The sequence below is a fragment of the Ammospiza nelsoni genome, chromosome 3 (genome assembly GCF_027579445.1).
Source record: "Ammospiza nelsoni isolate bAmmNel1 chromosome 3, bAmmNel1.pri, whole genome shotgun sequence".
Classification (NCBI taxonomy): Eukaryota; Metazoa; Chordata; class Aves; order Passeriformes; family Passerellidae; genus Ammospiza; species Ammospiza nelsoni.
The window spans coordinates 109064153-109078400 of NC_080635.1; the positions used below are offsets into that span (position 1 = coordinate 109064153).

At 42.5% G+C, this 14248-nt stretch overlaps 1 protein-coding gene across 2 annotated transcripts in view; it reads left to right on the forward strand.

Moving 5' to 3' along the window:
* CRYBG1 (crystallin beta-gamma domain containing 1) overlaps positions 1–14248 on the forward strand; it is a 95733-nt gene that overhangs the window by 45464 nt on the left and 36021 nt on the right. For both annotated transcript variants that reach the window (XM_059468906.1, XM_059468907.1), the window contains exon 3: positions 8353–9836. In XM_059468906.1, the coding sequence (XP_059324889.1) occupies positions 8353–9836 (1484 nt within the window). The remainder of the gene's footprint in view (positions 1–8352; positions 9837–14248) is intronic.

Sequence of the window (14248 nt, forward strand, 5' to 3'; positions counted from 1 at the left end):
CTAACAGCTTAATATCCTTGTTACGTTGTGGCACCCAGAAATGTACACAGGACTCAAGGTGAGGCCAGGTGCAGTGTCATGTAGAGATGCCCAGGAAAAGGCAGCTCAGTCAGCCAGCACAGAGCAGCCACATCAGTGCCCTCTTTGGCAGAGACTGACAATATATGTGGCCTCTTTAAGATTATTTCCTTTTTGCCCTATAATCATTTTATGTAATGCTGCAATACTTTTTCAAGTGCCATAGACTTTCCAGGCTGCTGAGCTCCTATTGGCAGCAGTAGTTTTGTGTGAAAGCACAGGGAAGGGATGAAGATTGATGGTGCTTAAGAAAGCTGATTTCCAGAGACTGATTGTTCTGTCTGTGGTACAGATACTCCTAAGTTTGCAGGAAAGGAATCATATTTCCTATCTCTGGTAACTATGTACAAATACTTCACCTAAAAGAAGGAAGTGTTGCAGTAAGCTAAATTAGATAATTTATGTTAAATCTATACTAACCAGTGCACACAATTTAGAGTTAGTGACAAGACACTGTAGGCTCTCACAAAACAGAAGAGACCAACAAGAGTAGAAGAATGAGGCCTGCTAAATCAAAACCACTGATGTAATAGGTTCTTTATCATTGTCAATTGCATTCAGAAATGAAAAAAGCAAAGGGGTTACATTTGTTAGTTGTGGCTTCTGATTAGGGGAGACTTAAAATTAACTCCAAGCCACTCTCTTCCTCTCCAAAATGCTTTTGCCATTTATCCTTTATTGCTTAACAGAAAAAGTACTTTCAAGTTCCTATCTCTTAGAACAAAACATACACATGTTTATTTTCACTCTTTACTTTGAAAGAGATAGTTTTGATGAATATTTACACTAAGAAGATTATCTAGTGATACAGCTCTGACCCAGCAGCAAGATTCAAAATCATGAGAGCAAAGACGTGAGGCTAACTCATATCAAACTTCCTCACTTTCTCTTGTACTGAAACACAAAGAGTTGCAAGTGCAATCATTTATGTTAATACGATTTTTTTGCATATAAATTTTTTCTGTATGTCTTTCAGGTTCAGGAAAGTTTAAATATTCTCTCAGTTATTCATTGTTGAATAATCCTTGCTCCTGCTTTTGGTGCTAGTTCTTTTCTGCTTCTTCAAGTCCCTTTATAGTACCATTTTACCACAAATAGCTCAAAAAATACAGATTTAATACACTAACCTAGGAAGGTGAAGAACCAAGGATGCCAACATAAATCAGTCTCTTTCTGCATAAAGGCACAGGTGATTTTTTTTTCTTTAGCCATCCTACATTTGGATCAGAAAACAGTAACCAGGTCTGTGAGAACCAACGTGTGTGGTATATTTTCCCCTACTGTTGCATATCTGTGTTCTGGTATTGCACGTTAATTAATACACGTAAGGCGTTTGCCCAACACTAACTTTGTAGTTCTTTGCAACATGTTCTCTGCTTCTGTAGAGCTGCTTACTGAAGGACTTGCTGCCACCCTTCTGCAGTTCTCCTATCCTCTAATTGAGCCCCTTCCATAGTTCTAATTTGTCTGCCAAATGACTTATCAGTTGGAAAGGCTCAAGTCAGATATTACTTCCTTTTTTTTTTTTTTTTTGCTTGTTTTTACCTGAGTGCTGCAGAAGAAAGAAGGGGTTAAAGCGTGGGAGGATTGCTAAGAAAAAGGGTTTGGTTACTGACACACAGGACTGCATCTCACACACGATAGTTTGTTTATTCTTCTGTAAACAGCAGAAAGAATTATCATCATCATGGTAAGGCAAACAACACTCTCTTTTATTCCCTTTTTAAACTCCATCAGAAATCTTCATGTTGATACACAGTTACTTTTTTTAAATCATAAAATCTACTGATCTCCATTAGTTTTATAGAGCATTTCTTTAACCAACAGATGCTCCTCTTGACAGAAGGGGAGGGGGGAAAGATTTTAGTTTATGGAAATTACTAGCTCTGGGGAAGAGGAGATGGGAGCAGACATGCCTTTTCTGACATGCCCGTTCTTATTTATCGCCCTTCTCTCCTAAATACTCATGTAAGGATCTGTTTCATTTTATCAATGCTTCTTTGTCTTTCCTGAGATTTTTTGAAAGATTTCCATTCATTTGATTTTACGTGATTTGCTCCTTTCAGTTTTCCTGTTCTTTTCTAATACATCCAATATCTAAATCTTGGTGTTTGACACCTAAGAAATATTATGGTATAAAATAATTTTTATATATGCATCTATGCTTCTAGAGCTGATTATTTCCTTTCCAAAAAATCCATGAAACATGCAGGCTCATTAGTCTTATTAATCTATATGCTGTTGCAAAGTATTCAATTTTCGATGTACATTAGAACTAAAAATCTACTTTTACAGTGAAAAAATAAATTGGAAGCAGACAGGTCCTGTTGAAGATTTGAAATGTTTCACTAAAATACCCTAACTTACTAGAAAATACAGTATGTGTAAAAATATGACTATTAAGAAAACTTAGATTTGTTTCACTTCACTCTGCTTGCTCAAGTCTCACATTTATAGCCCCTTGCTTACTCAGGTAAGTTCCTGAATCAAAATAAATGTATTCCCTGCACAAATTGCTCAGGTAAAGCTGAAATTGCTTAAAATCCAATTTTTGCTATTTATATCCCCTATCTGCATAGCAGGCAAAGAGCTGGAAAAGGCAGGGAGTGAACTCCATGCTAGAGAGGACCTGTTAAATTTAGCGTGTTTTTTTTCTCTAACTCTGAAGAGAACACTGTCAACCTGGAACATGGTATAGTTAAAACAAATGCTAAAAAAGGTTTAGAGAGTATATGCCAAACTCTTCATATTCAGAGGACAGTTGGGAATGAAAATAACAAGCCATATTTTCCTAATAGTAACCCCCCTTTGTGTCTTTGAGAAGGGTCAGCATAAACAATGAAAAATGAGTATAGTGAATTGAAGTAATTCAAAATAATTCAAATGCATTTGATTGACAGCAAGGTCAGTTAAAGTGGTTAAGTTTAGAGATCATTTAGATTAACTTAAAATATAACTGCTTATTTCCCCTTCAGTAAATCAGAACAAGAATTGACTCAGGTCACATGTTTTGTTAAGTACATCCCTCCCCCCCCCCCCCCGTCCTTTTAAAAGAAGAAAATAAGCACCAAGCCTTTATTTCCATCTGCAACTCCCTCTTCTCTCTGCCAGCAGCTATGGCACTCACCTGTAGGAGAGCAGTATGAAAACTCTTCTCTCGAGTGGGTCTTGTGCTTCTCACTTTTCTCTCTCTTAGCTTTGATTTTTTATTTGTATATTGCTCCTTCCAGTTTTTATGTTAATATTTTCACAGCACATTGAGCCAGCAATACTCCAGAGCAATTTTCAGCCTCACAAAGCCCGGCACTGTTACTGTGATATGTTACTGAGATGCATTTCAGTCTCAGTCTCTGCAGAATGCTAAAGCCTGAAGAGTAACAGTTTATTTATTTAAATGTTTTTGGCTGAAGCACTTTTTGGGATGTCATGTGACTGCTAGAACTTCCAGGCTTTCTGTTTCTCAAGGCTGGATGAATTACAATAGTGTGATTTAAAGATATTTGATATTACTGGCTTTCCAGCATGAATTTCCAAGGGTCCTACACTATTAGAATTGTTGAGGATAGAAGGGTCTCAGAAGTTTTCATGTTACTTGAAATCCAGTCATTTATGACCTTCTAATTAATGATAAAGCTTAAATTTATTCTTCACTAGATGGTTTGTTGCTTTTTTCCCCTCTGAAGATGAACATATGCTGGAAAATAAATGTTTAAATTAAAGAACTGTCTACAGTAGATATTACCATCTATTAGTTACCACAAAGTTGCTAATGACTAGTAAAAATACTGCTTTTTTCTCTAATGTGTGCTCTAAGAAGTGTTTTCATTTATGTTCAGCTGACTCAGATGAACTCATCTAAGAAAATAACATCCAACTGATCCCTCAAGACACATCCTGCAGTTTTGATTCAACAGATCATAGTAGCTTATGCTCTCTTTTCACTGGAGACCAGCAAAGCACATGTTTAATTGCACTGTTAAATTAGGGGTTTGGCTGTGGCAACTTACATTAACTAATGAGAAAAAAACCCCAGCCGAAAACAGAGGAAATATTTAATGCTAGCATAAACAGGTATGAATATAAATACAAACAACATTTACATTTCTTGGTTAAGAAGGCAGCAGCATTTTGCTTTCAGATTAGAACACAGCTTTCAAGGTTCATGCAGAGTGCTTGAAATAGCTTCCTCCACACTGTCCAAGGAATGGATAGGCAGGTCCTGTAGATTTTTCAGTTGCCAATGCCTTTGATCAGGTATTTCTCAAGCAGTTAATGTTTTAAGAACAAGAATGCTTGAGCATAAGCACATTGAAGAAGCCTGATCTGCAGAGCAAGGGTATTTCTTGCCTTCTGAAATCAAACACTTCCATGCAGTGCTCTCAAGTCAAGCATTCTCATGCTGTGCTCTGGCAGGCTGGGTCCCACTCGGAGTCCCTTGGGATGCTTGGTCTCTGTGCCCTCTTGCACTGGCAATACTGGCTCACCTACATTTATCTGACTTAAAATACAAGCTCTTCAGGGCAAGTACCTGGTCTTTTATGTGTTTTGAAAGAGCTGTATATAATTAAGGTACTTTGTATGAAGAAATTACTTCAAAACAGTTTACAGAGGGCAGCTATTTCAAGATCAAGGAGAAATCTTTAGCCTTGTTCCCTGAGGAAACAAGGCTTATGTGACTGGACTGGCTGGCTGTCCCTCATCACTTCCATTCAACACCTTTTGAACTTGTTGGTTGTAGTTTAAACTACATTTGAAAGGGGGAGACGTCTCAATGATAATTAAGTTCCCATGGACTTTATGAAAATCAGTGGCTGGGAAGAGAGAAATCCAGATCGTCAGTTCAAGTAACTAATTTTTCTAGGTGTAATCTTGCAAACTAAAAATTTGACAGCAAATGTAATAATGATGGTCAGGTTGATAATATAGTCCCAACTACTTTAGAAGACTGACAGCTATTTTCATCAATTGTTAATATGATAGTTGACACCAAAATAAAGTTAAATTTCCCCTTTTTTGGTGTCCCAACAGTTTTTAGCATGAACAATATAGTCCTCCTCCTCACACTTGTAGGTATTATGAATTATGGGAGAAATCAGTATCTTTCCTTATTACCTTAAGTGTGAAAATTTTGTATTTTTGCTTATTTTAGCTGGCAATGTTCATTATTGTCATCTTTTCCTTTCCCTGTAATTAGTTAGTACTGGCAATACATACATAGAATAAGAAATTAATAATTGGGCTGCATTACTTATGATCTGATAGGGAAATTTATAGTTGGTTTTGTTATCACTAAAGCACTTCACCCGTCTGAGCTGTATGAACTTAATGCAGCCCTTAATATTGCTCTTAATTGTTTTGGTTCTACTGGTTGAAAAAAGTCCTCAAAGGGAGTGGAAAAAGACAGGCATTAACTTTCTCATTTGCAGATTATTTCACTGTCTAATAAAACCTAAAACCCAAACAATACAAAAACTTGAGCTTAAGGTAATAACCATAGACTTGCCTATTTGAAGGCCAGAGGTGGAAGATCACTGTGTGAGGACACAGGTCTTGCTCGGTGCTACAGCTGCTTATCAGTTCAAAGAGTGACATTGGTCAACAGATGTAAGCAAAGACAAGGGTTTCATGGATTTCTGTTAGGTTGCAGTATAAGTCAACTCCACCTTTTCCCCAATTTAGGCTCTGTGTTTTTTACATTTTTTGGTATTTTTCATTTGCTTGGGCAAGCCTGGCTGCTGCACGTTCACTGGCGTTAAATAGGTTCTATGTGGCTCCCCTGAGACAAGACTGTGTGACTGTGTAGGCTGTTGATTAAGAAAAAATAACTAACTTAACACTTTTCCAGCTGGAGGAGGAAGTGACTCCACAAAAAAGGTCTTTATTTTCTTCAATAGCCAAGGGGGCAGACACACCACAGGCCGGGCACCCCGGCCAGCTGCAGGCGGGCTGACCTGGTGTCTCCCCCGCCTCCGCGCTGGGCCCTCAGACGCTCCGAAGTGAGACTTGCGTGGTCCTTCCTGTTGAAGCTGTTCCACTTCATAGAAGTCATTAAGCGTTAATTAGAAGAGGACTTGTTGAGCATTCATTAAACATTAAATACTAATTGAGCGCCCGGGGAGAGCGCCGGCACCATTCGGCCGCGGAGTCATTCTCACGCCGGCCCGAGCGCGGCGGGGGGCAGGCGGGGCAGCCCTGGCCGCCGGCAGCCGTGTCCCCGGCCGGGGGCGACGTGCCCGGGGCGGCCAGGCAGGGCAGGCATAGTCGGGCGGCACAGACGGCAACCAGCCACGCCCGCCGTGCGAGGTGGAAGGTGCGGGTTCATCTCCCCGCAGGGTTTTGAACCCACATGTCTCACGGGGGCCCCGGCGGCCGGGCGGGGCCGGCCCGCGCACGCTTCCCGGGGTTGGGGGAAAGCCACGCCTGCTCCCGGCACCTCCGAGCGGCCGGCATCGGGGGTCGGCCGGGTCACGGCCGCTCCACACGTTCCGCTGCGCCGCAGCCATCGTGCCGGGCGGGGACGAGCCGGTGCCCCTGCCCTGCGCCGCCCCTCTCCCGGCCCGGGCGCCGGCTCACGCCGGGCAGCCCGCACTGCAGCTCGCCGGGGCGGCGGCGGCGCGAACCGCCCTCCTCCAACCCTCAGTGCTTTTCCCTCAACATCAAAGGGCGTCGGTTTTGCCCGCGGCGGCGTTTTGCCCTCAATAACAAGGCGGCGGCAGCCGCAGCGCGGGCTGCTGAGGCACCTACGGGGCGCGGCGCCCACTCGCGCCCCGCCGCCCCCTCGACGCCCTCACCCGTGGCCGGGGGCGCCCGCGCTTCCCGCTGCCCCGCGGCCCTCGCTGGGGGCCGGTCCGGCGCTGCCGCCGCCCCTCCCTCAGCGGCCGGGAGGGGCGGCCAGGCCAGGCCAGGTAGAGCCGCTGCCCGCGGCGGGGCGGTGGCTCGGGGCGGGCTGCGGGGGCGGGCCGGGGCGGAGCGCACAGACGGCCGGCGCCGGGACAGCCGCTCCACGGGTAGCGGCGGCGTGCGTGGGGCTGTTTCGTGCAAGGGCCGCCGAGCCGAGCGGTGAGTGTCGGGCGCTCGGCGGGCTGGGGAGGTGAGGCGAGGATGCGGTGCGGCTGGCGGTGGGTAAAGCCCGCCACGGCACCTTTCTCCTGCTTATCCCGTTTTGGGATGGGGGAGGACAGCGGCAGCTTCGGGCGGCTTCACCCTCCTGGTGACGCGCGGAGCGGGGGCCGTGACTCCTGCGGCGCGGTGGTGCTGGGCTGGTTCTCTGCAGCCGCACCTGCGGGGAAGGGATCGGGGGGCGCAGGGTCTTCAACTCCGGCCCGCCCTGAGCGCTGGGGGACGCCGGGCACTGACAGTGGCAGGGGAGCTGGGTGTCTGCAGCAGAAACAAGCTGGAAACTGTCGGAGCAGGGTCCGTGCTGCCGAGGGAACCCGCTCTCCTCGAGAGGTCTGGTGCGCCGGGGTAGAAAGTACTCGCGGTGTTTTGAAATAGACGTCTCAAAACAAGTATTCATCGTACCGGCATGTAAAAAGGGCTAATGTATTAAAATGCAAATATGCATGTGTACTCGGCGATGCTGTTGCGTGTTTCCTGTTTACCATGTTAATTAGAAGTTGTAAGGCAGAACTTCGCCAAGAGTAATCCAGGGCAGTGTTTGACCCATTAATGCTCACTGAGTGATGCAGTGGCTTTTATACTTCTGGGAATTTTAGCCCAAAACACAACCCAAATATTTACTGAATTTCATTAATGAGAAATGTAAGACAACTTATACCTTTGAAACGATTCTCTACCGGCACAAGTGTGAAAACTGACTCAGCCAGTCTGGAGAGAAAGTTAAACTCCCCACTCTCGTTTTTCTAAGGAAAATTTTGACTGTGAAGTTTGACCCCAGTCTTGCAGGCACCAAGATGCTTTTCTGTAACATTTTGGGTGACGTTAACTAATTGTGCAAAATTTTGAGATTTGGGATATATAAAGCTGCCATTATAAAGTAAGATGAGCACACTTGCAAACAAATGCAGGCAAAAACGTACAGAAGCATCGAGGAGTCCTAATTGTTTTTCAAGGGTTTTGTTGTTCTTTTCTTGAGAGCTAGAATTGTTCAGTAAACTGTTTTGTTTCCATTCACTGTGTCCTTTTAATTTAGAGGTAGTCGTAGAACAAAAAAATGTATTGTCCTTTTAATTTAGAGGTAGTCGTAGAACAAAAAAAATGTATTATAGAAACAATTTTGACATTAACCAACTGTTTGTTTGTTTGTTTTTGTAGTCCACCTCACACCTTCCAGATTGTTCCAGAGAAGAGAATAAAAAGAAACCCGTTTTGGAAAGACTTGGAAATTTGTTTGGTACGGGGAAGAGGAAAAATGTCAAAAGTTCACTAGAACACACTTCACGTCACAAGGGTGAGAGGTCAGGTTCTCCTCACGGGGCGCAGGCAGTCTACTGTAGGCACTTCAGAGAAGGACACGAAGCTCCTCAAGTAGAGAAACAAGTGAGAAACGTCAGTGCCCTTCCTGAGGCACAGGAATATAATTTCAGTGGGGAAGTGAGACCTCTGTACCACGATACGATTTCAGAATGGAGCAGTAGGGGAGTCTCTTCTGACAGCGAGTGGTCAGCAGATTGGAGCGGCAGCAGCGAAACCATTAAAAACTCCTTCTGTGAGAGCAGCCTGAATGTGGAAACGCTGGGGCTGGAGAAAGAATCTGTCACAGATATAAATAATTCCACAACTCCAGATTTCATACAGAGCTTGAGAAATCTGTCTAGTGAAGAGTTAGAAAAGAGTATCTTAAGTCACAAGCAGCTTGTGAACACGTGGGTGTCTGAGGAGCCCGGGCATGCAAAACCAAAGGATTTGCCATACGAGTTGGAATCTGCAGCGAGTGAGCACGCATATTCTGCTAGAGTGTTAACTGTTGATATCTATCTAAGAAAAACAGAGGAGCTCCTTAATGAACCCGTGACTCTTAAATCGGAAGAAAATTGCAGTGATTTGGACACAATGGATAAAAAATCTGCTAGTAAAAGATCTGGAAAACGGAGAAAGTCTCAATCATCTGGCGACATTCCAAATGGAGAGAGAAACCAGTCTGAGAATACTGCAAGGGAAGAATCTGGTTTTGAGGATGATGCCCATTCTGAGGTGTTTTCAGACAAGATAATAAACTCTGAACGGAAAATGAGGTCTCTTCAACAGACTCCTGAAAGAAATTCCTCTTCCTCAGGTAGCAATCAGGACCTAAAAGTTGGATCTGCTCACAAAGGGGCATCTAAAGCTGAAGCTGACAAGGGCAAGCAGCAGATCTCAAACACAAGCTCTGCAAGGAGAAGATCATATAAAAAGAATCAGTCGGATACTGTACCCATTTCCCCTACTGGTTTGAAGGGTCAGGTGAAAGATTACTCTTCAAAAAGGCAACCTTTAGCATCGCCAGAGACTAACCCAGTGACAAAAAGAACTTCAGTGGAGAAGGGAGCTATACCTGTGGCTTTTGGGGAAGACAGTTTGGAGTCTCCCAAAGCTTCTTTGGCTGCTAAGACAGAAGACCTGGTGTTTGCTGAAGGCAGAAACGATACCAAGGCAGTAAAGAATGGTAATGGTTCAGATGGAAGAGCTTTCTTGCATACTGATGGAATTAAAAATGGAGACCTGTGTCTGTCAGCTGAGAAACAGACAAATTCTGATTTAGACACCTCGAAGCTGAAGAGTTTGGATTCTTCCAGAACAGTCATGACAAAGATTAGCCTGTAAGTAACAAACCAGTTTACCTTGCCCTTGTAGCTGTAATTTTGCTTGTATCTGTGTTTAGGATTCTATGGAAACACTAGCTGTGTATCTGTTATCTGTCTAAATTGTTTTCAGTTAAGAACTACCCTTAAAAAATTAAGTTACCATAACTAAAGCTAGCCCTTAACAAGCACTCTAGTCTACATGTATTAGAAAAATAATTGAGTTTTTCATTTTTTAAATTGATAGGGAATGTGTTTGTCAATTCCACTATATGGAATAATTTAACATATATAAAAACTGCTCAGTCATCATCGTTGTGGATCAGATTAATTCATCTGTCATTGACCTTAATTCATTTTTCTCTCACCAAATCAGAATGTGGTTGAAGATTTTGTATGTGAAAATCTTTTGAATAAGAAATGGATTCAAGTTTTCTGTGAAACAGCCTAAGTTCTGCTATTATTTTATGAAAAAATGTAATATGCAATGTAGAACTTGATTGTTCAAATGATATGATAGATCACATTCCAAAGTTTTGAATACATACAGCTGCTTTCTTAAGTATGTGCAGGGTGAATCACTTAAATTTTGATGCATGTGAATAACATCAGATATTTGCAGAATGATGCAATATCAGTTTTCAGTTTTTGATTTTACACTTGAAGAAGCTGTCTCTGTCAAACAGGTGGTCAGAGCTTTCCTTAGGATTATAAAGAAGCAGCTGTATTTATAAAGTTCACTGTTAGCACTAGTATGAGACCAGTGATTGATTACTGGGATACTGTTGCATTCTCATCCACAGGCAATGATTTGTTTGCATTATTCATTTCTGTTGTTTGGTTGCCACGGCTGTGGGCTGTGTGCTGTTGCCCTCCTCGTTCTGACATGTTCAGTTGTAGGTGTGGGGGCACTCTGAATCCTGTAGGGCCACCTGAGGTACACTGAGTGTTGATAATTGTCCTTGTGTTAGAGGGATGTGGAGGTTCAGCATGATGGTTTAAGAGACACGTCTGTTTGCAATTATGCTTCCCACATCTGAGGAGCACAGGAGCAATTTCCTTTGCACAATTTGTAATACTCTACATCTGAGTCCTTAATTTGTAACTTAAGTTGGAAAAGCCTAGTACTGAAAGTTAAACTGTGGCATTTTTGTACTGGGTGATGCCTTGCCATCTGGCAGTATAGATCACAAATCTTAAACTCTTGAGTTTGTATCTTCACAGCTTCAAAGGAAAGGTAGCTTTCATATTGTTTTTTTTCTGTGTATCTCCTGGGCTTGCTGTACAGTGAATTATCTTTTACTGTACTCATAAGTAACAGACAAGTGTCCTGTCTGAAACACCGAATTTTAACAATAAACAACCTGTTCTATTTCATCCCTTTTTGTGGGGTGTGTGACACTGTGTCTTGGCTTTATCTGCTGCTATAGGAACTTTAGCCTTGGGTGGGGACTGCCGTGTTGCCTGCAAGGTTTCTGATGTGTCTGATAGCTGTCATAGCACAGCACCACACCATTTCTTTAGCCAGAGTTACATGCTCTGGTTATCTGGTATTATTTAGAGTCATTCATTAGAACATATGAACTATAAACCTGGATGGGGATTTAGGTGCTGTAAAATGGGAAGGGGAAAGATGGTGCCATTACTAGAAGATGGTGTGTTTTTATTCTCTAGTTATCAGTGTGAACAGATAAATTTTTCATTTTCAAAGGTCAAAAAGTTTTTTTTAATAGTTCACATTAATTCCTTTCTGGTGGAAAAATACCCATTTACTTAGAGATTCCTGGGCCTCTTGTAAGATGGATTTTATATAATACAAGTAGTTCTCCCTTAAAAATGCATGATATCTCTTACTAATGACATTGTGCCAGTTCTGGGAATCAGGTTTCTTTTGGAAGCAATTTCAAAACAGGTTAGTTTCTCTAGTCACCTCCAGAAATGCAGGCTTCCTGTAAATAAAGATAGCATTTTCCCTCTTTTCTCCATTTATGTCTGTGTATTGGACAACTTGAAAGTCACAGGATACTTTGCTTCTAGCTTTTGGAAGGGAAACCTGTCAGATTTGAGACTAAAATGAGGTTGATGGTAAATCTTAATTGGCAAATAAAACCTCAGGCAGCAGTCACTTTGATGTGCTTAGCGGAAAACTTGGCTTCAGTTGTCATATTTTATGTTCAGGCATGGTTTTGTAGTTGCTTTACATTTAAGCCCACTTGTTGAATTATTCTTCTCTTTTCACATGCCATTTTTCTTTGCTTATCTCAATCTGATATTTTGGCATCAGTGTTTTTTTGGCACCACTTGCAAGCTTGATGGGTGACTCACCTTCCATTTTTGACTGTTGGGAGAGGTTTTACTGCTTGCTTCCACAGTTTAGCTGCAAGGTGTAACCACAGAGAAGGACATTGGTATTTCTCTTGTGCCTGCTTGTTCCTGGCGTTGCAGAGCAGTAGGAATGAGCCACACTGGACTCTTTGTAAGAAAGTGTTTGTGCTGTTTTTTCCCCATACAAGATGGAAGGCTTAAAGGACATTCAAACAACATTTCCTTTTAAACATGTTTGGAGACCCAGTTCTTGCAATAAAGTGCATATTTTGGCTGTATTTAGAACCTATATTTTGTAGTGTGGAAAAAGGTGTAATGAAAAGATTAGAAGAGGCCAGCTGTAGTGAGTGGAGCTGCAGGGCTGAGCTTTCTCATGCTCTTTGGTCTCAGCTGTTTGGCTGCTGCTGCTGTGCAGAAGTACTGCAGAATACAAAATACAAAGTGTTGAAGTGATTGTTTCTGCATAAATTTGCAAAGCTTGAAACTATACCTTTGAGGGGTGAGCTTTTCATTTAAAAGAGGTTTTAGATGTGGCTGATAAGTATCACTGTTAGCCATTAAACTTGCTTGTGTCAGGGCATACAGAGAGACAGATTTTTATGGGGAAGATACGTGTTATGTTGAAATAAATGCATGTAGTAGTGCAAGTGGCAGGCTGACAAAGGGTGGTATGGAAATGAATTTGTTAAGATAACTGGGCCATTAGTGTTACCTCTTGAAAATACAGGTAAAAGAAAAGGATAAGTACATTTATCTTCTGATCAGAAAGGATATGAAAGATCCTGGTGAGGAGGAAATTCAGTACGTGTCAGTAGTGCATCATTGTATCAGGTGAAGGCTCCATAGGCAGGAGCATAGCCAGCAGGTCTTGGTGCTCATGGGTCTACATCTGGGTCACTGTTGAGTTGCAGCTCTTCCTCCCTCCAACTCTCTTCTGGTGTAAGAGAGATGTTCCCAAATTGGAATGAGTCCAGCAGTGAGCCATTAAAGAAGGTGACAGCTCTGGAGCAAAGCTTGTATGAGGAGAAGCTGAACCAGCTTGGTTTCTTCAGCTGAGAGAAGAGAAGGACGCAGATAGACCTCTGTCATCTCTCACTACCTATAGAGAAGGCAGAGCCAGATTTGTCCCTGAGATGTTAAGGGACAGCAGCCACAGCTGCAAGTTGTAGCAGTGAAGTTTTAATGGGATATAAGGCAAAAATAATTCACAGCAACAGTGGCTGCCCTGCTGAAGTGCTTCATGAGGAAGGTTGTGAGATCTTGACCCTTGAAGTTATTCAAAACTTGGTCAGGCAAAGCTTTCAATAACTTGATCTAACTTTGAAGCTATCCCTGTTTTGAGTAGGAAGTTAGGCTAGCTGATCTTCAGAGGTCCCTTGCAACACATAGTCATTTTCCAAAGAGAAAAGTCATAGAATAATTTAACTTTTAAAAGTTTAGGAAAAACCAGTTGTAGTTCAAATGAAAAATAGTGCCTCAATATATTTAATCTCTATGATAGTTCCCTTCATACCTTCCCTCTTTCAGGAACATTTTGGTTTCTGTTTTTCCTTAAATTTTCCAAGTGTGTTTTATTAGCACCTATCTGAAGTATGGCCAGTGGATTTTAAGTTTGTTATTTCCTCTTTTATTGATCATGCATTTCTCATATTTCTTCATAAAATTCTGAACTAGCTTGAGTAGGCTGGTAGTTAGAGGGAGCAGGGTTGGGAGGTTTTCTCTGAAATGACACAATGACAAGAAGGACATGAAACTGTTGGAGCAAATCCAGAGCAGGGCACAAGGTTGATAAGAGGACTAAAACACCTTCCCTATGGAGACAGGCTGAAAGAGCTGGGGCTTCACAGGGAAGAGAAGGTTGCACAGAAACCTCATAAAAACCTTCCAGTATCTGAAGGTGGGGGTCTACAGGGAAGCTGAAAAAATGCTCTTTGCCAGGAACTGTAGTGATAGCACAGGGAGTACTGGGTACAAACTGAGAGACAGGAAATTTATGCTGGATATTAGGAAGAATCTTTTTACTGTGAGGGTGGTGAGACACTACAGAAGGTTGCCTGGGGAGCTTGAGGATGCCCCAACCCTGGCAGTGTTCAAAGCCAGGTTGG